The sequence below is a fragment of the Oncorhynchus tshawytscha genome, linkage group LG25, assembly GCF_018296145.1.
Source record: "Oncorhynchus tshawytscha isolate Ot180627B linkage group LG25, Otsh_v2.0, whole genome shotgun sequence".
In the NCBI taxonomy this organism is placed as follows: domain Eukaryota; kingdom Metazoa; phylum Chordata; class Actinopteri; order Salmoniformes; family Salmonidae; genus Oncorhynchus; species Oncorhynchus tshawytscha.
In genome coordinates, this window is record NC_056453.1 from 40,854,159 (window position 1) to 40,876,201 (window position 22,043).

The 22,043-nt window shown below is 39.6% G+C and overlaps 1 protein-coding gene across 2 annotated transcripts in view; it reads right to left on the reverse strand.

The window, feature by feature from the left end:
• Positions 1 to 22,043, reverse strand: part of LOC112224696 (calcium-activated potassium channel subunit alpha-1) — a 214,727-nt gene that overhangs the window by 79,763 nt on the left and 112,921 nt on the right. For both annotated transcript variants that reach the window (XM_042305752.1, XM_042305753.1), the window contains exons 4-9: positions 19,106 to 19,199; positions 18,416 to 18,527; positions 10,514 to 10,589; positions 7,230 to 7,305; positions 5,182 to 5,352; positions 2,549 to 2,640 (exon numbers count right to left, since the gene is read on the reverse strand). In XM_042305752.1, coding sequence (XP_042161686.1) covers positions 2,549 to 2,640; positions 5,182 to 5,352; positions 7,230 to 7,305; positions 10,514 to 10,589; positions 18,416 to 18,527; positions 19,106 to 19,199 — 621 coding nt within the window. The remainder of the gene's footprint in view (positions 1 to 2,548; positions 2,641 to 5,181; positions 5,353 to 7,229; positions 7,306 to 10,513; positions 10,590 to 18,415; positions 18,528 to 19,105; positions 19,200 to 22,043) is intronic.

A 22,043-nucleotide genomic window follows, 5' to 3' on the forward strand; every position in this document is an offset into this window, starting at 1 on the left:
TAGGTATGGTGTTCTTTGGATGCAACTCACATTCTTTGTCCTCCAAACATGACGAGTTGAGTTTTTACCAAAAAGTTATATTTTGTTTTCATCTGACCATATGACATTCTCCCAAGCTTCTTCTGGATCATCCAAATGCTCTCTAGCAAACTTCAGATGAGCCTGGACATGTACTGGCTTAAGCAGGGGGACACGTCTGGCGCTGCAGGATTTGAGTCCCTGTCGGCGTAGTGTGTTACTGATGGTAGGCTTTGTTACTTTGGTCCCAGCTCTCTGCAGGTCATTTACTAGATCCCCCTGTGTGGTTCTGGGATTTTTGCTCACTGTTCTTGTGATCATTTTGACCCCACGGGGTGAGATCTTGCGTGGAGCCCCAGATCGAGGGAGATTATCAGTGGTCTTGTATGTCTTCCATTTCCTAATAATTGCTCCCACAGTTGATTTCTTCAAACTAAGCTGCTTACCTATTGCATATTCAGTCTTCCCAGCCTGGTGCAGGTCTACAATTTTGTTTCTGGTGTCCTTTGACAGCTCTTTGGTCTTGGCCATAGTGGAGTTTGGAGTGTGACTGTTTGAGGTTGTGGACAGGTGTCTTTTATACTGATAACAAGGTCAAACAGGTGCCATTAATACAGGTAACGAGTGGAGGACAGAGGAGCCTCTTAAAGAAGAAGTTACAGGTCTGTGAGAGCCATAAATCTTGCTTGTTTGTAGGTGACCAAATACTTATTTTCCACCATAATTTGCAAATAAATTCATTAAAAATCCTACAATGTGATTTTCTGGATTTTTCCCCCTCATTTTGTCTGTCATAGTTGACGTGTACCTATGATGAAAATTCAGGCCTCTCTCATCTTTTTAAGTGGAGAACTTGTACAATTGGTGACCGACTAAATACTTTTTTGCCCCACTGTAGATACAAGTAATTTATACTAACAACTTCTCACATACCTGCACATGATTTTGAAATAAATCGAACATTGTGTATCTTATTACATTTCTTATTTATCATATTGTATCTTGTTTACATTATAGAATTGGGTCTTTATGTGAATAATACAGATAAATTCTATTCATATTTGTATATGAAAAGGTATGAAAAGGGGGAATATACTAGGACAGTAGGACTGAGAGATAAGAATACGAATCACATGAAACGGAAATACACATCCTTCAGAATGCAGAAGAAAGGAGAAGAGAATAAATTACCAAAAACAGACACTGGCTATAGAGACTTGACTAAAAAAATATATAAATTACCATATCAGACGCTGGCTGAAGAGACTTGACTAAAAGAAAGTCCCAAAAAATTATCCACAACAAATTAAACAACAAAAAAATTGTAAAAACGAACCAAGAGAAGTTTGTTCAGAGGGATGAGGCAGTAGGGATGAATCCTACTGTACTTTGAGATACACATATTGTAAATTGAATTTCTGCATATAATCCTTCATTGATTGATGTCAATGGGAGATTTGCATGGAAATTTGAGTTATGAGCACACATCTCAAGGTAGTATTTGGCCCCTTAGGTTGTAGGTCTGACTGCAGATTAAGGCCAGGAATGTAGCAGGGTTTAGAAAATCAAATGAACTGGTGGAACCACACAAAAAAAACAAGGAAATAAAAGTAAACTGGAAGCAAGCGAGGAACATGCAAGAGCGTATGTGGACATGAAAAAGACACAAAAAAGGTAGACCACTTTATTAACATTCATTTGAAATCATCTGGGAATAAATTAGATTTAGATTAGCTGATTATTTAACTAAAGGTTAGTCCCGTTTTGTGAGTCTGTTTCCTAGGACACTTAATTAAGACACTAGTCATTTTTTTTTTATTGTGAAAAAATGACATAATCTCTGTCATTAAGATAGAGCATATAATGTTAAAAATTATTATTAATATATTCATGAATTTAGAAATGCTATATAAAATGACTACAACTCCAGTTGGAATCAGTCCGGACTTTACGTGCCCCCCCCCCCAAAAGAAATAAAATAATATGTGCATTGTGGTGGGTGGTAAGATGCATGGTAAGACTGGCAAATACAAAACACAGACACAAACATGTAAGCATTCTAGTAAATAAATGAGTAAAACGTTCAAGCATATAGCAAATAATGCTTTTGACACGATGACGGCTAGCACACGAATACCGATACAAAACAACAGCAATAAGCTTTTCATGGCCAAACTCTCCGTAGACTTAAAAAAAATATACATTTTTAAAAGGTCTAAACTTTTCAATATAAAGCATTTTAGAATAATTTACTGGTACTCCTCTTTAGGAGAGGGGGGCAATTTGAGAAGTCACACCAAAACCACACCTTTTACAATCATTTTGTTTGTTTGTTTATTTGTTTGACTTACTTTCTGCCTCGGGTCGAGTTATAACTCCCTCCGTATTTCTTCCGATTAAGGATGAGAGCAGCAATTTCTGGCACGTAGCGAGCAAACATGGCCTACATGCATGGAACAGAGAAAGAAAAGGGCATGCAGAGGACGATTCTACTGCGGCAGAGGCAGTAGAGCCTCCCGGTAATACTTACTTTCTCCCATTAACAGCACTATAGGAACCACCATATTTCTTGCGGTTTCCTATTAACTCTATGATTTCAGGGACGTAGCTCGCAAACATGGCCTAAGGAGAAGATAGGAGACAGAAGAAGAGACTAAAACAAAGATAGGCAAAGAGAGAGAGAGAGCAGGGCGTCTATTCTTGCTTCAAATATATCCGTAAAATCTGAAAATTCTAGAAAAAAAATAAATGAAAAAAAAGAATAGAATAGAAAATTTGCACAAAAAAAAAGGTTTAATTTCTCTAGATACAATAGTTGACGGATAGAACAAGTCAGATTACTACATTATAGTAAAAGTTAGAACAAAATCTGAAATTATGTAAATGTTATCATATTCAGATTCTAGGGGATAAAAGTATGATAAGCAAATGAAGAAGAAAAAATGTCAGGAAATTTAACTTAACTTTTACGGATATTTAGTTAGGGAAAAAAGCAGGAAAATGACACAGTTGACACTGTACGCCAATCTGTTATTGAAAAAGTTTTCCGGTAATAAAAAGGAAGGAAAAAAACCTTATATGCCATGTTTTGTCCAACAAACACTTATGCCAGGTTGATTTGAATAGCACAGCCTACAGTAACATATCTCCACATTTAAATTAGATGAAAAATGTGTTTATCCAATAGATTTGAGGCCTTTATGCTTAAATTTGACTTGTAATTACAATGTATAAACTTACAGTATATACAAAGTGTACATAACTGACTTACAGTATTGTATACATGTATATAAACTATATAATATAACTTAAATAAATGTAATTAAACTTGGGTAAAAGAGTGATTGGTAATGTCACTGATAATACTCTGAACTACTGTAGTAGTACTGTCCTACTGTCTGAACTGACTACTGTAGTCCTGTACTTCAGTCTGAACTGACTACTGTAATACTGTCCTACTGTCTGAACTGACTACTGTAGTATTGTCCTACTGTCTGAACTGACTACTGTAGTACTGTCCTACTGTCTGAACTGACTACTGTAGTCCTGTACTTCTGTCTGAACTGACTACTGTAATACTGTCCTACTGTCTGAACTGACTACTGTAGTACTGTACTACTGTCTGAACTAACTACTGTAGTACTGTACTACTGTCTGAACTGACTACTGTAGTACTGTACTACTGTCTGAACTAACTACTGTAGTACTGTACTACTGTCTGAACTGACTACTGTAGTAGTACTATCCCACTGTCTGAACTGACTACTGTAGTAGTACTGTCCTACTGTCTGAACTGACTACTGTAGTCCTGTACTGTCTGAACTAACTACTGTAGTACTGTACTACTGTCTGAACTAACTACTGTAGTACTGTACTACTGTCTGAACTAACTACTGTAGTCCTGTACTGTCTGAACTAACTACTGTAGTACTGTACTACTGTCTGAACTAACTACTGTAGTAGTACTATCCTACTATCTGAACTGACTACTGTAATACTGCACATCTGTCTGAACTGACTACTGTAGTACTGTACTACTATCTGAACTAACTACTGAAGTACTGTACTACTGTCTGAACTAACTACTGTAGTATTGTACTACTGTCTGAACTAACTACTGAAGTACTGTACTACTGTCTGAACTAACTACTGAAGTACTGTACTACTGTTTGAATTAACTACTGTAGTACTGTACTACTATCTGAACTGACTACTGTAATACTGTACTTCTGTCTGAACTAACTACTGTAGTACTGTACTACTATCTGAACTGACTACTGTAGTACTGTACTACTATCTGAACTGACTACTGTAGTACTGTACTACTGTCTGAACTGACTACTGTAATACTGTACTGTCTGAACTAACTACTGTAGTACTGTACTTCTGTCTGAACTAACTACTGTAGTATTGTACTACTGTCTGAACTGACTACTGTAGTAGTACTGTACTGCTGTCTGAACTGACTACTGTAGTAGTACTGTCCTACTGTCTGAACTGACTACTGTAGTAGTACTGTACTACTGTCTGAACTAAGCCTTCTTCCATTGTTATCCATAAATAGAAATAATCAAGTCAAATCAACATAATAGTTTTGGTTGCATCATGCTAAGTGTCTGCTGTGTGTAACTGGTCTAAACTGATGTGTCATGTTGACCATCCCGCTGGTCTATAGATCACTCCTTTCACTGTGTTTGTTGGAATTTGGGGAGGGGATCTCAAGCATTGAGTGATCTGAAACCACACATTACTTTAGTTTACAGTGGAAATTATTTTTAAAAAACAATCTTATTCGGTTTGAACCATATAGCAATTCAGTATATACTCAGAAATAAAACTATACAAAATATAATAATACATGTAAATGTGTATACCTTCAGTACAATTATTATTTAATAAGTACTATAGGCATATAATACTTACAAATATAATGAACTTGACAATAATAAACAGCCATGGGTAACTCAGCCACAGAAAAACATCAACTACAAGACAACAATAGAGCTTTGATTTTCAACAGGCTTTTTGAAGTGCAGAGACTTCCCAGCTGTTGTTAAGGGCAGCAGTGGATAGGTATCGTGATGGCTGGAGGTGTGATCGTATGCATGAAGGATATAAGCGGGTTAGGTATAAATAAAATAAGAGAGTTTTTTTTTTTTTTACCAAACCACCGAGGATGAAGAACACCATGAAAAGTCGTCCCAGGGTAGTTTTGGCATACACGTCTCCATAGCCCACAGTGGACATGGTAACCATCAGTAAGTAGACACATTCCCAGTAGGAAAGTGACTGGGAATTTTGGAAGTTTTCCCAAGGATCCCCTGAGTTTTCCACCTAGAACAAAGGTCACAATACTGGATATTGAAAGAGAGGAACATACAGAGAGCCTTTTTCTTGTATTACAACTTACTAACTCACTCTCAACTCACTCATCTGATGTATTACTTACTTACTCAGTTATTTCTTTGTTACTTTGTGACTCACACCTTATCAATGATGTACTGTCTTCAGAACTGTAATAAACTTTTACATTTTCAGAAGCAATGACTATGCTACCATCTAGAGGCCATACACATTCTAAAAACAGACGTATTCCACAGGTATAACATGCATCAAAGTACTGTAGCTATATCTCTGTAGAATGTATCTGTAGGATATCTACTGTATGTAGGATATCTCTGTAGGATATCTCTGTAGCTATATCTCTGTAGAATGTATCTGTAGGATATCTACTGTATGTAGGATATCTCCATAGGATCTCTGTAGAATATCTCTGTAGCTATATCTCTGCAGGATATCTGTGTAGCTATATCTCTGTAGGATATCTCTGTAGGATATCTATGTAGCTATATCTCTGTAGGATATCTCTGTTGGATATCTACTGTATGTATGATATCTCTGTAGGATATCTCTGTCGCTATATCTCTGTAGAATATATCTGTAGGATATCTCTGTAGGATATCTCTGTAGGATATCTACTGTATGTAGGATATCTCTGTAGGATATCTCTGTAGAATATATCTGTAGGATATCTCTGTAGGATATCTCTGTAGGATATCTACTGTATGTAGGATATCTCTGTAGGATATCTCTGTAGAATATATCTGTAGGATATCTCTGTAGGATATCTCTGTAGGATATCTACTGTATGTAGGATATCTCTGTAGGATATCTCTGTATCTATATCCCTGTAGGATATCTCTGTTGGATATCTACTGTATGTATGATATCTCTGTAGGATATCTCTGTAGAATGTATCTGTAGGATATCTACTGTATGTAGGATATCTCCATAGAATCTCTGTAGAATATCTCTGTAGCTATATCTCTGCAGGATATCTGTGTAGCTATATCTTTGTAGGATATCTCTGTAGGATATCTATGTAGCTATATCTCTGTAGGATATCTCTGTTGGATATCTACTGTATGTATGATATCTCTGTAGGATATCTCTGTAGCTATATCTCTGTAGAATATATCTGTAGGATATCTACTGTATGCATGATATCTCTGTAGGATCTCTGTAGGATATCTCTGCAGGATATCTACTGTTTGTAGGATATCTCTGTAGCTATATCTACTGTATGTTGGATATCTCTGTAGCTATATCTCTGTAGCTATATCTCTGTAGGATATCTCTGTAGCTATATCTCTGTAGGATATCTCTGTAGCTATATCTACTGTATGTAGCATATCTCTGTAGGATATCTCTGTATTCCTTTCCTGCAGGCAAATTACCAATCCTCCCTCTAGTAGTGCCATGGGTGGAATGTTATTCATATTTCTCACAATTTCCTAATTGATAATTTCCTAACTAATAATTTCCTAATTAATATACTTTTTTTTTAACCTGAAAATCCGGTGTTTCTATATCAAACGGTTGTATTATATTTCAGTCTTTTGTGATATATGTAAAGTGTAATATTGGGATTCAAACTCAAAATGAAATGCATTTCAACTCTATATCTGACATGGTACAGGTGTCTTCTTTATTTAAACCATGTGTGTGAGGTGTATACTTTTGTTTCAAAGTAGATTTGTTTAAGACAACCAAGAACACTCTGTGTGACCCTGATTTAGCCCACTGCAGTATTAAAGGGGCTAGGTTGTACAATACCTTACTTAAATTGATGTCTGTTAGATGTGTCAGAGACTGAATATTTACAATCATATAGTTCTTCTGTTTCGCCTTTATGGTGCTGGGTAACTCACCAAATGTATGAAGCCTGCAGCTGTTAGCCATGTGCTTATGAAGATTGAACACAAGTTCACCAGTTTTATGGAATTGCTATTGAAAACAAGAGAGCCAGACAATATCAATGAACATTGATAGTGTTGAACACCAAAATACCTGCCTTGTGAAGGTTTAAAAGAAGTGTACAGGATCCATATTTGGTAATAAAATGTCGGTAGCACTTTAATTGACCTGTTTGTCAAAACAGTGCCGTAATATAGTCATGAACATAACAAAAAGTAGTTTGGTTTCTCCAGTTGTTACTATATTCCCTTGCACTATAAGTGCCTACTGAGGGATTTTGTTTAAAGAACATCCTTTGAGAAAAAAGGTGATATCTGGTGATATCTGGTTACAGAACCTCCTTTAGGATAATGGGTGATATCTGGTGATATCTGGTTACAGAACCTCCTTCAGGATAAAGGGTGATATCTGGTTATAGAACCTCCTTTAGGATAAAGGGTGATATCTGGTGATATCTGGTTATAGAACCTCCTTTAGGATAATGGGTGATATCTGGTTACAGAACCTCCTTCAGGATAAAGGGTGATATCTGGTTATAGAACCTCCTTTAGGATAAAAGGTGATATCTGGTTACAGAATCTCCTTCAGGATAAAGGGTGATATCTGGTTATAGAACCTCCTTTAGGATAAAGGGTGATATCTGGTGATATCTGGTTATAGAACCTCCTTTAGGATAAAGGGTGATATCTGGTGATATCTGGTTATAGAACCTCCTTTAGGATAATGGGTGATATCTGGTTACAGAACCTCCTTCAGGATAAAGGGTGATATCTGGTTATAGAACCTCCTTTAGGATAAAAGGTGATATCTGGTTACAGAACCTCCTTCAGGATAAAGGGTGATATCTGGTTATAGAACCTCCTTTAGGATAAAGGGTGATATCTGGTGATATCTGGTTATAGAACCTCCTTTAGGATAAGGGGTGATATCTGGTTACAGAACCTCCTTTAGGATAAAAGGTGATATCTGGTGATATCTGGTTACAGAATCTCCTTTAGGATAACGGGTGATATCTGGTGATATCTGGTTACAGAACCTCCTTTAGGATAACGGGTGATATCTGGTGATATCTGGTTACAGAACCTCCTTTAGGATAACGGGTGATATCTGGTGATATCTGGTTACAGAACCTCCTTTAGGATAAAAGGTGATATCTGGTGACAGAACCTCCTTTAGGATAAGGGGTGATATCTGGTTACAGAACCTCCTTTAGGATAACGGGTGATATCTGGTGATATCTGGTGATATCTGGTTACGGAACCTCCTTTAGGATAACGGGTGATATCTGGTGATATCTGGTTACAGAACCTCCTTTAGGATAAAGGGTGATATCTGGTTATAGAACCTCCTTTAGGATAAAGGGTGATATCTGGTTATAGAACCTCCTTTAGGATAACGGGTGATATCTGGTGATATCTGGTTACAGAACCTCCTTTAGGATAAGGGGTGATATCTGGTTACAGAACCTCCTTTAGGATAACGGGTGATATCTGGTGATATCTGGTTACAGAACCTCCTTTAAGATAGAGGGTGATATCTGGTGATATCTGGTTACAGAACCTCCTTTAGGATAACGGGTGATATCTGGTGATATCTGGTTACAGAACCTCCTTTAGGATAACGGGTGATATCTGGTGATATCTGGTGATATCTGGTTACAGAACCTCCTTTAGGATAAAGGGTGATATCTGGTTATAGAACCTCCTTTAGGATAAAGGGTGATATCTGGTTATAGAACCTCCTTTAGGATAAAGGGTGATATCTGGTTATAGAACCTCCTTTAGGATAATGGGTGATATCTGGTGATATCTGGTTACAGAACCTCCTTTAGGATAACAGGTGATATCTGGTTATATAACCTCCTTTAGGATAATGGGTGATATCTGGTGATATCTGGTTACAGAACCTCCTTTAGGATAATGGGTGATATCTGGTGATATCTGGTTATAGAACCTCCTTTAGGATAATGGGTGATATCTGGTAACAGAACCTCCTTTAGGATAATGGGTGATATCTGGTTACAGAACCTCCTTTAGGATAATGGGTGATATCTGGTGATATCTGGTTATAGAACCTCCTTTAGGATAATGGGTGATATCTGGTAACAGAACCTCCTTTAGGATAATGGGTGATATCTGGTGATATCTGGTTATAGAACCTCCTTTAAGATAACGGGTGATATCTGGTGATATCTGGTTACAGAACCTCCTTTAGGATAACGGGTGATATCTGGTTAGAGAACCTCCTTTAGGATAATGGGTGATATCTGGTTATAGAACCTCCTTTAGGATAAAGGGTGATAGCTGGTTACACACTGAGCTGCTCAACCCACAATATTATGTAACAGCAACAAAACAACAATTTTACGATGTTACAGTCTTTACTGTGTATTCCTATGGTAATGTTACAGTCTTTAATCTATATTCCTATGGTAATATTACAGTGGCTTGCATTGTCCTGTCCAGTATTAGTCTGGCCTGACCCCAGCCCATTTATGCACTGTTTGTTCTGTCCTGCTCTGCCCTTACCTTCATCACAGTTAATGAGTCTGGGGATTATTCTGAAGCATTTTGTTGAGCTATAAGCTCTTCCTGACATCTGTGCCTCACAAAGCTTTAATTCTAAGCAGTAGGGTAAATGATATAATTCATCATGCTGCATCATGTCCAATAGGTTTCCAAGAGCAGAAGCATCAATTCAGAATCCATTTGGAATTGAAGAAAAATTGAATATAGGATATATTATACATACTAAAGAACAACATGTAATCCCTTTAGTTTTTAAAAGTGAAATAGATGATTTGCTTGTTATCATAGCAGTACAATACAATATAATACGGTAAATGATTTAATTCCCCAAATATGACAGAAATATATCAAACTGTTCCCCCAGTTATCCAGCAGGACTGAAAGTAGGCCATGCTCACTTGACTAGCTGTCAATAACAAAAATATTTGATCCAATAACAAAGTTGCACAAGTTCTGAGATTAAGTTCTATATTTAACTCATGTCCAGTAGCTACTGTGCATTAAAAAGCCCGCAGTATCAGAAGAGCCAGTAAATGTATTGTATAATTGTAAAACTGGGTCAATATTCATCACAAATGAAGTCAGAATTACAAACATTGTCATAACATAGCGCATGCAAATATTTGAAATACTACTAATTAGAATGAATACAAATCTAATTCTAGTTAACCTAAAGACACTAAACGTGGAGAAAATTAAAATGCACTTACCTTGTTTTTAATATATTCAAAAACTGTAAGATTTCTGAGAACTGTATCAATCTTAAGGCCCTTAAAAACCGTAAGCCTGTGTAAGAGAAAAGTACAAGTTACTCAGAATGAATTCTTTGCACATGTTATTTACATTGAGTCATTGTTATTCGCCTGTACACAGTAAAGCAAGTAAAATCACAGCAAACCAAATTGCATACCTTTGAGGCCTTCATCCATCTTTAAAATCTTGAATGGACTCATAGATAATAACTAAAGAGCCCTTAAAAAAAATAGCAGCACCAAAGCACAACCAAGGTATAGGCCTCTCAAAACATCAGCAGAGAAGCAAGTAGCAGAAACTACAAACAAAACAAAAAAAATTAAAACCTTATTCAAAACAACTCAGTCTGCATCAAAGAATCTTCTGAGGAATAAATACAATGCCAATGTCTCATACAGAGTAATACATCTCAAGAGGCTCACTAAATCACAAAGCACGAGCATCTACCAGAATCATTTTTCATTACTAAAAGGACTAAAAGAGTGAAAAAGCAAGAGATGAAAACCTGGATTAGTCAAAAGACCAAAGACAGGTGGACCGGCCCAGTTTAGACGGGTCAACAGCCATGACGTCAAATAATTCCACATTTGTAGCCATAAAAAAAAAATATCTAAGTACCTTTCCAAGTGCTCAAGGTCAAAGGTGAATTGCCATTACCTTCAAAGGTCTGTGCCACACACACACACACACACACACACACACACACACACACACACACACACACACAGAGACACAGACAGACACACACACACACACACACACACACACACACACACACACACACACACACACACACACACACACACACAGAGAGAGTATAATCTGATCATCCAACAAATGGATGTGAAATAATTCATTGCTTATTGTTACAGCACCGAGGGCTGTTGCAGTATGGCATGCAACTGTATTTCAATCCCACAATACCCTGCTGGGGATAACTGTGTACTACAGCAGATGCACTGTACACCTAAGCCTACTGTGTTGTCAACGTTGTGTCACTGAGAATATTTATTTACATTTGTTTTAGAATTGTATTTTCCTCCTTTCTCAATGATTATTGTCCATAAATCCCTAAATTATAACATCAGATTATGTAACTCATAATAACAAAAATGTGTTGCCTGTGTCAATCCCAGAAAGTTACTAAAAAAAACATTCCAATAATGCACAATTCTAGGCCACTAAAACCTCTTACATGTACTCTACCAGCACTAGAGCTGTGTACCGTGGTGTTCATGACTCACTCTGTCCTGCACTGTAAACAAATTACTCTTTTGGATCAACCTACAACAAAAAATGTGTCAACTGGTTACAAGTAAATTAGTTCTTAATTGAAATACACAAAATTTGTCGATACCAAATAAATGATTCTATGCTGTTATATTTGATTATTAACAAACCGATATTTTAAGTTGTAACCTATTTTTTTCACTCAACCAAATTTCCCCTTTGTGTTAAATAAGATAAATACTCACTAATGTATATACCAAGTAGATTTTTCACTTTAGAATAACTTAATAATCCAAATTTCTTACATTTCTTCATTTCCTGTTCATCAAATATTAAATTGGTTCCATAACATGAAAAAATGGCTAGAAATACTTCCTTTATGTAACACTGTCACATTAACTGTAATTTACTGGCAGCCAGTCTTGTCGCTGCAACTCCCGTACGGACTCGGGAGAGGCGAAGATCGAGAGCCATGCGTCCTCCCAAACACGACCATGCCAAGCCGCCCTTGCTTCTTGACACACTGCTTGCTTAACCTGGAAGCTATCAGTACCAATGTGTCGGAGAAAACACCTTCCAACTGACGACCGAAGGTACCTGGCCTGCCACAAGGAGTCGCTAGAGCACGATGAGACAAGGAAAACCCGGCTGGCCAAACCCTCCCCTAACCCGGGAAAACGCTGTGCCAGCTGTGAAAGAAGCAGGAAGACACAGGTTGTCCCGGTCCTCTTTCTCCACGACCTGCTGTTGTTGTTCCGTCTTGACCCTGTAGCCGTTCTGGAAGAGCTCCCAGCACGACTTCTTATGTCGCCGCATGTTCTGAAACGTCGCAGAGGGCGTGCCCCCGTCGGGCCCTCTGTACATTAACAACTTAGTCAGAATCATGATGTCTAATATCTCCTAAGACTGACAAATAATTACGGCGGGCAAAGCTTCCTGAAATCCATAGTATGTTTCCCAGTTGTTGAGTTTCTCGCTGAGTCAGTGTGCAGATATGGTTCTGTTTAAGGCTTCACAACATCCCCTGGATCCAGCTTAACCCAATTCCTTACAACAGCTTACTCTATCTATCCCCTGCTTCTTTCCCCTTCCTTTTTCACACAGCAAATCAATCATATCAGAACATCGTAGGCCTATAGATTTCCAGTGAAATCACAATGTCCAGAATCAAGACACAACATAAAACCTTTCCAGCGAGATTAACAGAATAAAACATTTTCAAAAGCATCTCTTTAAGTGCAATCGTTAAGGCTAGCTTCAGTGGACAGCTGGACGGTAAAAGCCCATTTCTGTGTTTACTTGTACAGCTCATGAGTAAAAAACTGGAGCATTTGGAACAGAAATTAGCTGCTGTCTTTTCTAAAATGGGTAATGTTCTGTTGCTCCCTGGGTTTCATGCATACAAGGCTCTTACAAAGTTACTAAAACAGCAATGGCTTGAATTTAATTGGAATGACAAACTGGTTTTATTTTCTGTCCAGAGGTATCAAAAACTAAATCAGTTGAACTTCCAACTAAGAATCATTAGGCATGGAAACTCCACTTGTAGAGTAGCTAGGCAACAGCAATCAACATAATTACTTTGTATGTTGCCAAGGGTAACCTATAAGCAGTTAGGTATAGAACTATCTTGGAGGGTAGACTATAAGCAGTTAACTGTAGTAGTATCTTGGAAGGTAGACTATAAGCAGTTAACTGTAGTAGTATTTTGGAGGGTAGACTATAAGCAGTTAACTGTAGTAGTATCTTGGAAGGTAGACTATAAGCAGTTAACTGTAGTAGTATCTTGGAGGGTAGACTATAAGCAGTTAACTGTAGTAGTATCTTGGAAGGTAGACTATAAGCAGTTAACTGTAGTAGTATCTTGGAGGGTAGACTATAAGCAGTTAACTGTAGTAGTACTGTATCTTGGCATCTGTAACAGTTTACTTCCAACTAAGGCTGACCCCAATTAGTCGACTGGTCGATTGTTTGGTCGATAGGCTGTTGGTCGCCCGAGATAAAAAAAAATGTTGAGCAGTAGCAAATATATACAGCGCATTCGGAAAGTATTCATACCCCTTGACCTTTTCCACATTTTGTTACATTACAGCCTTATTCTAAAATGGATTAAATATTTAAAAAATTCTCATCAATCTACACACAACACCCCATAATGACAAAGCGGAAATATCACATTTACATAAGTATTCAGACCCTTTACTCAGTACTTTGTTGAAGCACCTTTTCGCAGCGATGACAACCTTGAGTCTTCTTGGGTACGAAGCTACACGCTCGGCACACCTGTATTTGCAGAGTTTCTCCCATTCTTCTCTGCAGATCCTCTCAAGCTCTGCCAGGTTGCAAGGGAGCATCGCTGCAAAGCTATTTTCAGGTCTCTCCAGAGATGTTTGATCGGGTTCAAGTCCGGTCTCTGGCTGGGCCACTCAAGGACATTCATAGACTTGTCCCGAAGCCACTCCTGCATTGTCTTTGCTGTGTGGTCATTGTCCTGTTGGTAGGTGAACCTTCACCCCAGTCTGAGGTCCTGAGTGCTCTGGAGCAGGTTTTAATCAAGGATCTCTCTGTACTTTGTTACATTCATCGTTCCCTCTGAGTGACCATCGGGTTCTTGGTCACCTCCCTGGCCAAGGCCCTTCTCCCCTGATTGCTCAGTTTGGCCGAGTGGCCAGCTCTAGGAAGAGTCTTGGTGGTTACAAACTTCTTCCATTTAAGAATGATGGAGGCCACTGTTTTCTTGGGAAACTTCAATGCATCTCAGTGCAATAGGCATCACTACAGTCCCTGGTTCAAATCCAGGCTGAATCACATCTGGCTGTGATTGGGAGTCCCACAGTGCAGCAAACAATTGGCCCAGCGACGTCCGTGTTTGGCCGAGGTAGGCCGTCATTGTAAATAAGAATTTGTTCTTAAGTGACATGCCTAGTTAAATAAAAAAAGTAAATACCACAGGTGGACTCCAATCAAGCTGAAGAAACATCTCAAGTATGATCAATTGAAACAGGATTCACCTGAGCTCAATTTGAGTCTCATAGCAAAGGGTCTGAATACTTATGTAAATACAGTGTTTTATTTTTATTTTTTTATAATTTTGCCATAAATTTCAAAAAACATGTTTTCACTTTGTCATTATGGAGTATTGTGTATAGATTGATGAGGGAAACAAATATGTAATCCATTTTAGAATAAGACTGTAACGTAACAACAAAGAAGGGAAGGGGTCTGAATACCTTCTGAATGCTCTGTATATACATTCGTTAATGGCACAAGAGACACTTGTCTGATTTGCGCCCATCTCAGTGAACTAATCCATTGAGGAGGCTGAGACTAATCCATTGAGGAGGCTGAGACTAATCCATTGCGGAGGCTGAGACTAATCCATTGCGGAGGCTGAGACTAGATAGGAGGAAAATGCTACGTCTGGCGCAAACCCAACACCTCTCATCACCCAGAGAACTCCATCCACACAGTAAGGCATGGTGGAGGCAGCATCATGCTGTGGGGATGTTTTTTTATCAGCAGGAACTGGGAAACTGGTCAGAATTAAAGGAATGATGGATGGCACTCAATACAGGGAAATTCTTGAGGGAAACCTGTTTCAGTCTTCCAGAGATTTGAGACTGGGACGGAGGTTCACCTTCCAGCAGGACAATGACCCTACACATACTGCTAAAGTAACACTCGAGTGGTTTAAGGGGAAACATTTCAATGTCTTGGAATGGCCTAGTTAAAGTCCAGACCTCAATCCAATTGAGAATATGTGGTATGACTTAAAGATTGCTGTACAACAGCGGAACCCATCCAACTTGAAGGAGCTGGAGCAGTTTTGCCTTGAAGAATGGCAAAAATCCCAGTGGCTGGATGTGCCAAGCTTATAGAGACATACCCCAAGGTGACTTGCAGCTGTAATGTCTGCAAAAGGTTGCTCTATAAAGTACAAAAAAAAAAAAAAAAAAAAAATTGGGGGGGGTAAATAATTATGCACACTCAAGTTTCCTGTTTTTTTGGTCATATTTCTTGTTTGTTTCACAATAAAAAATCTGTTTTTACATCCATTGAGAATAACAATAGTTTTTTGTTGTTGCACCTGTCCCGTTATCTGGTTTTAATGACCATTTTTGAATGCCTTTCTAACCAATCAGAAATGAGTATTCAACAATGCTGTGGTATAATATCAATTAAATGAAACTGTTCCACAAAAATTTGCATTATGAAAAAACATAAGTGGTACTCAAATCGGTAGAAATGGTAAGATAAAATGACATTCCACGTGAGAAAGGTTGCCGACTCCTCATGTAGCAGCCTATTACCGAAACATCAGGAGAGTAACGGCGAAATTTGCGAAAGCCAGCAGGAGATCGATTGATTGATTGGTCGAAAGAAAAGACGAAAGTCGAGCCAGTTTTTTTGTTGTTGTTGGGGACAGCCCGACATCCAACTGACATTACACTCCTCAGCGCTTTCTTGGGAGATGAATGTTTGCATAGCCGTGTTTGAGTGCGTATTTGTGGATGTGTGGATGTTTTTGTCTCTGTCAGACTGTTCAGACATAAGATTGGAGAAATGGCTCTTTGGCCAATGAGAGATTGAGCCTGATTAGGGATATGACAGGTTATTAATTCAGTGAAGGCCAGGCGGCCCCGTAGTGTTCAGCTCTAAACACATCTGACAATCCAGCCAGGCTAGAGCAAACACTGAAAATATATGAAAGATATCAAATAGTAGGACCTGGAGTCCCTGGTCTGTTACAGTGTGACCCCATCATGGCTGGAGTCCCTGGTCTGTTACAGTGTGACCTCATCATGGCTGGAGTCCCTGGTCTGTTACAGTGTGACTTCATGGGTGGAGTCCCTGGTCTGTTACAGTGTGACCTCGTGGCTGGAGTCCCTGGTCTGTTACAGTGTGACCTCGTGGCTGGAGTCCCTGGTCTGTTACAGTGTGACCTCATGGCTGGAGTCCCTGGTCTGTTACAGTGTGACCTCATGGCTGGAGTCCCTGGTCTGCTACAAATGCACCCCTACATCCTGTATCCAAAGTCCCTATACAAATCAAATCCTCTCAGATCTCCACAAGTACATTGGGCTTAGGGTTAAGGGGTTGATTTGGGATTGGGCCACTGATAAAACTACTATCATGCAGATGCTGATGAGGACTGAGAGGAAGAGGGTGTGGCCCTGATTTCTGATTGACAGGTGATTGACAGGGGATGTAAACAGAGCCCTTCAGCTTACAGCAGTTTAACTGGGCCACTCATGTGTATACTTAACATTTTAATGGGAATGTACATTCTAGTGATTATATTTCTATGGTGGTTGAGCTGTGATTGACAGGTGACAAAGACAAAGTCTTAATTAACACCAAATCCCCTCTCCACTGTAATCCTCTCTCTCTGTCTCTCTCTCTCTCTCTCTCTCTCTCTCTCTGTCTCTCTCCCTGTCTCTCTCTCTCTCTCTCTCTCTCTCTCTCTCTGTCTCTGTCTCTCTCTCTCTCTCTCTCTCTCTCTCTCTCTCTCTCTCGGAGATGTCCCAAATGGCTCCCTATTAGTGCATTACTTTTGACCAGGGACCATAGGTCTCTGTTCCCTATATAGTGCACTACATTTGAACAGGGAACATAGGGCAATAGTCAGAAGTGAGTCTGGCAGGTGGCAGTCAACAAAACCCAGTAAACGTTCATATTGGCTCATCGTGTACAGTACTTTAAATCAATCAGTTCAATCATCATTAAAGGGTCAAATGACCTTCGTGGTCCGTCGTGGAAGTCTAGACCAGGGTACTTAAACTATGACTTGGGAGCCAAAATGGGCCCTGAGCACGTGAGAGGTGGGTTTGCGAGTAAACATTTATAATCGGACATTACTTCTTCTTCATTTGGGTCGTTCGAGGACAGTAGAGCTCTCATTTGGGTCGTTCGAGGACAGTATATCTCTCATTTGGGTCGTTCAAGGACAGTATATCTCTCATTTGGGTCGTTCGAGGACAGTATATCTCTCATTTGGGGGTTCGAGGACAGTATATCTCTCATTTGGGTCGTTCGAGGACAGTATATCTCTCATTTGGGTCGTTCGAGGACAGTATATCTCTCATTTGGGTCGTTCGAGGACAGTACAGCTCTCACTTGGGTCTCGAGCTGGAAAAAGCTGAAGAACCTCTGGTCTAGACTGATGCCAGCCCAGCAAGTAGTGTACGCCACAACATTGTGAAACCAGAAACCATTTAAACTAGGTAAACACGACATTGTGAAACCAGAAACCATTAAAACTAGGTAAACACAACATTGCTGTCAGCCAACAACCAACACCATTATCACAGTCAGAATAGTCCCAAATTGCACCCTATTCCCTTTATAGTGCACTAATTTAGACCAGGGCCCTTCAGTCAACACAAGCAGCTACTCCCTGTGTCTTTTAAAAAGAGGGAGGCTGTCCAAGATAAGATAACCAGGTCAAACCAGAGACAAAATCCACGTGCCTCAACTGGAAAATAATTGAACAATTCAACGATCCAGTTTAAGGCAGTGTAACACACAGAATATCCACTGGGGCGCGCTGCAGACCAGGTCTCAATCAAAGCTGAACTAGAACACCGCTCCCACATTTGGCAGGCGCTATATACTGGTGCTGTACTTACCAAGCCAGCTCCTGTTGAGATAGACGGACACGAACACCGGGGGAACAGTGAAGAAGTCCACCACCGAGTTCACCTCCAGCCAGAACCACAGCTTGTCATTGGCCGCTATGAACTGGGGGGGTAGAGAAAGATACCAGTTATATTATATATTATATTCTACATTCCTATATTCCACCATCCTACTTTTTAATGTTGATACATGACTGTAGGACAGCCGCAACACTGTTGAATGCTTCCACAGTTTTAATGAGTGCAATGTTTTTTGACTTTAATGTCTATATTATGTGTGGGTATATTTAAGCAATAAGGCACGGGGGGGTGTGGTATATGGCCAATATACCACAGCTAAGGGCTGTTCTTAGGCACGACACATCGCAGAGTGCCTGGACACTGCCCTTAGCCGTGGTATATGTCAGCCAATCAGCATTCAGCGTATAAATAGCTTTATTGGGGCGGAAGGATAGCCTAGTGTGTAGAGTGTTGGGCTCGTAACCAAAAGGTTGAAAGTTCAAATCCCCGAGCTGACAAGGTAAAAATCTATCGTTCTGCACTGTTCCTAGGCTGTCATTGAAAATAAGAATTTGTTCTTAACTGATTTGCCTGGGAAAATAAATATCTTTATTCCACGATTGAAACTACACAAGCATAACAACTTGTGTACATGTCTAATGTAGCATCTTCCTTATTTACCCGTAGACCAAAGTACAAGAGGAAGAAGACGTTGAAAGCCATGTCGATCTGTAGCGTGAAGTCTTTGTAGAAGTTCTGACAGGACTCGATGGGGCTGTCAGAAACACACAGAAAACACACGTTAGAAACATCTCACTTATTGAACATGCCCCCCCCGAAATGTTTTTTTATATAAAGATGAAGAAATAAAGAATGAAAGGAATTCAAAAGGTGCGACATTTTGCATTTTCTAAATAACATTAAAAAAAACATGTGTGTACAGTAGAAGGGTTATGGATAGGGGGGTGTTTTAGTACTTCAAAAGGCTATTTTGACACAGGAATAAGAAGGACCGTTCGGGATCTTTAACGCTAGAGGTGGGTTCAGTGCAGTGGCAGTAGTCTAAGGGTTAATAGCCACGCAGGGGTTTTGGCATCTTTCATGTCATCAAAGCAGCCATAGCAGATGCTAACATAAATAAATAAATAAATAACCAATTATATGTTATGAGTTTGGAATTACTGTCACCACTATACATCTTGTGAACAAAATCCAGGTATGTGTAATGACAGTCCAAGCATCATTTAGGTTACAGTACAGACATATAGCTCTATAGTGCATCTCACGTGGATACAACCTACCATACTGTGTTAACACATATAGTGCCTGACCTACATAACTAGGTAGGCTATATCCTAAAATATGTCAGAGAGCCGTTAGTGTATTAGTGTATCCCCTGGCCAATAGAGTGGAGTATTAGTGTATCCCCTGGCCAATAGAGTGGAGTATTAGTGTATCACCTGGCCAATAGAGTGGAGTATTAGTGTATCCCCTGGCCAATAGAGTGGAGTATTAGTGTATCCCCTGGCCAATAGAGTGGAGTATTAGTGTATCACCTGGCCAATAGAGTGGAGTATTAGTGTATCCCCTGGCCAATAGAGTGGAGTATTAGTGTATCCCTGGCCAATAGAGTGGAGTATTAGTGTATCCCCTGGCCAATAGAGTGGAGTATTAGTGTATCCCCTGGCCAATAGTGGAGTATTAGTGTATCCCCTGGCCAATAGAGTGGAGTATTAGTGTATCCCCTGGCCAATAGAGTGGAGTATTAGTGTATCCCTGGCCAATAGAGTGGAGTATTAGTGTATCCCCTGGCCAATAGAGTGGAGTATTAGTGTATCCCTGGCCAATAGAGTGGAGTATTAGTGTATCCCCTGGCCAATAGAGTGGAGTATTAGTGTATCCCCTGGCCAATAGAGTGGAGTATTAGTGTATCCCCTGGCCAATAGAGTGGAGTATTAGTGTATCCCCTGGCCAATAGAGTATTAGTGTATCCCCTGGCCAATGGTATTAGTGTATCCCCTGGCCAATAGAGTATTAGTGTATCCCCTGGCCAATAGAGTGGAGTATTAGTGTACCCCCTGGCCAATAGAGTATTAGTGTATCCCCTGACCAATAGAGTATTAGTGTATGGCCAATAGAGTATTAGTGTATCCCCTGGCCAATAGAGTGGAGTATTAGTGTATCCCTGGCCAATAGAGTGGAGTATTAGTGTATCCCCTGGCCAATAGAGTGGAGTATTAGTGTATCCCCTGGCCAATAGAGTAGTGTATCCCCTGGCCAATGTATTAGTGTATCCCTGGCCAATAGAGTGGAGTATTAGTGTATCCCTGGCCAATAGAGTATTAGTGTATCCCCTGGCCAATAGAGTATTAGTGTATCCCCTGGCCAATAGAGTGGCCAATAGAGTATTAGTGTATCCCTGGCCAATAGAGTGGAGTATTAGTGTATCCCCTGGCCAATAGAGTATTAGTGTATCCCCTGGCCAATAGAGTGGAGTATTAGTGTATCCCCTGGCCAATAGAGTATTAGTGTATCCCCTGGCCAATAGAGTATTAGTGTATCCCCTGGCCAATAGAGTGGAGTATTAGTGTATCCCCTGGCCAATAGAGTATTAGTGTATCCCCTGGCCAATAGAGTATTAGTGTATCCCCTGGCCAATAGAGTGGACAACATGAGACAGACAGCCAACCCCCCCATCAAACTTAGACCAGATAGGATGCTATTGTTGTTAATTAAAGTCATACAGTCACCAAATACACTCCTCAAATAGAAGCCCTGGACACAGACTAAACTACCCAGATCTAAGAGTGTGTTATACATTTGTCTAATACAATAAGATACATTATTGTGTCAATAAATATGCATATAAAGCTTATGATGCCAGTTATACTATGTATTATCAATAACAGTAACTGCCAATTCTGAGAATAGTCCAAGCATTGTGAATATTTCAACCCTTCACTTCAGGTGATAATAATTACAGCATATCTAGAGCGCATCCCAAATGGAGCCCTTTTCCCTATATATAGGAGCACTAATTTTGACCAGAGCCCCTATCTATGTAGCCTAAAGGGAATAGGATGCAATGCAGGATTCATCCCAGTGTGAATCCTCAACGGTAGCTAGATAACAGAGAAGAGTAATGAACATAGGGAGGCCAGATCTGGGCTGCTCAATAATTGAGTGGCTGGTCAGGAAGCGGTGGCTTAGTCTCTATAAGAGCCATAAAACACAGAGGGAAAAGGCTGCCAGTGGCTACCTCCCTGTAAACCAAAGATGCATGAACAGTGAAGGAGACTGAATATAAAATGATATTCAGCAACTCTTGGTAGGACAATGGAAATGTTATTATATTCAGCAACTCTTGGTAGGACAATGAAAGCTTGATGATATTCAGCAACTCTTGGTAGGACAATTGAAATGTATTATATTCAGCAACTCTTGGTAGGACAGTGGCATTCTATCTTTTATTGTTAAAAACCTCTTCATAAAAACCCTCTGAGCGCTCTCTATCCACTTCCTTGTACTCAGGCACACAGAGGCATGGCCGTGCATGAGTCACTGAGAGTAGTAGCATTTTGGCCAAACTGTGGAATTGTTAATTGGCTCAGATACATTT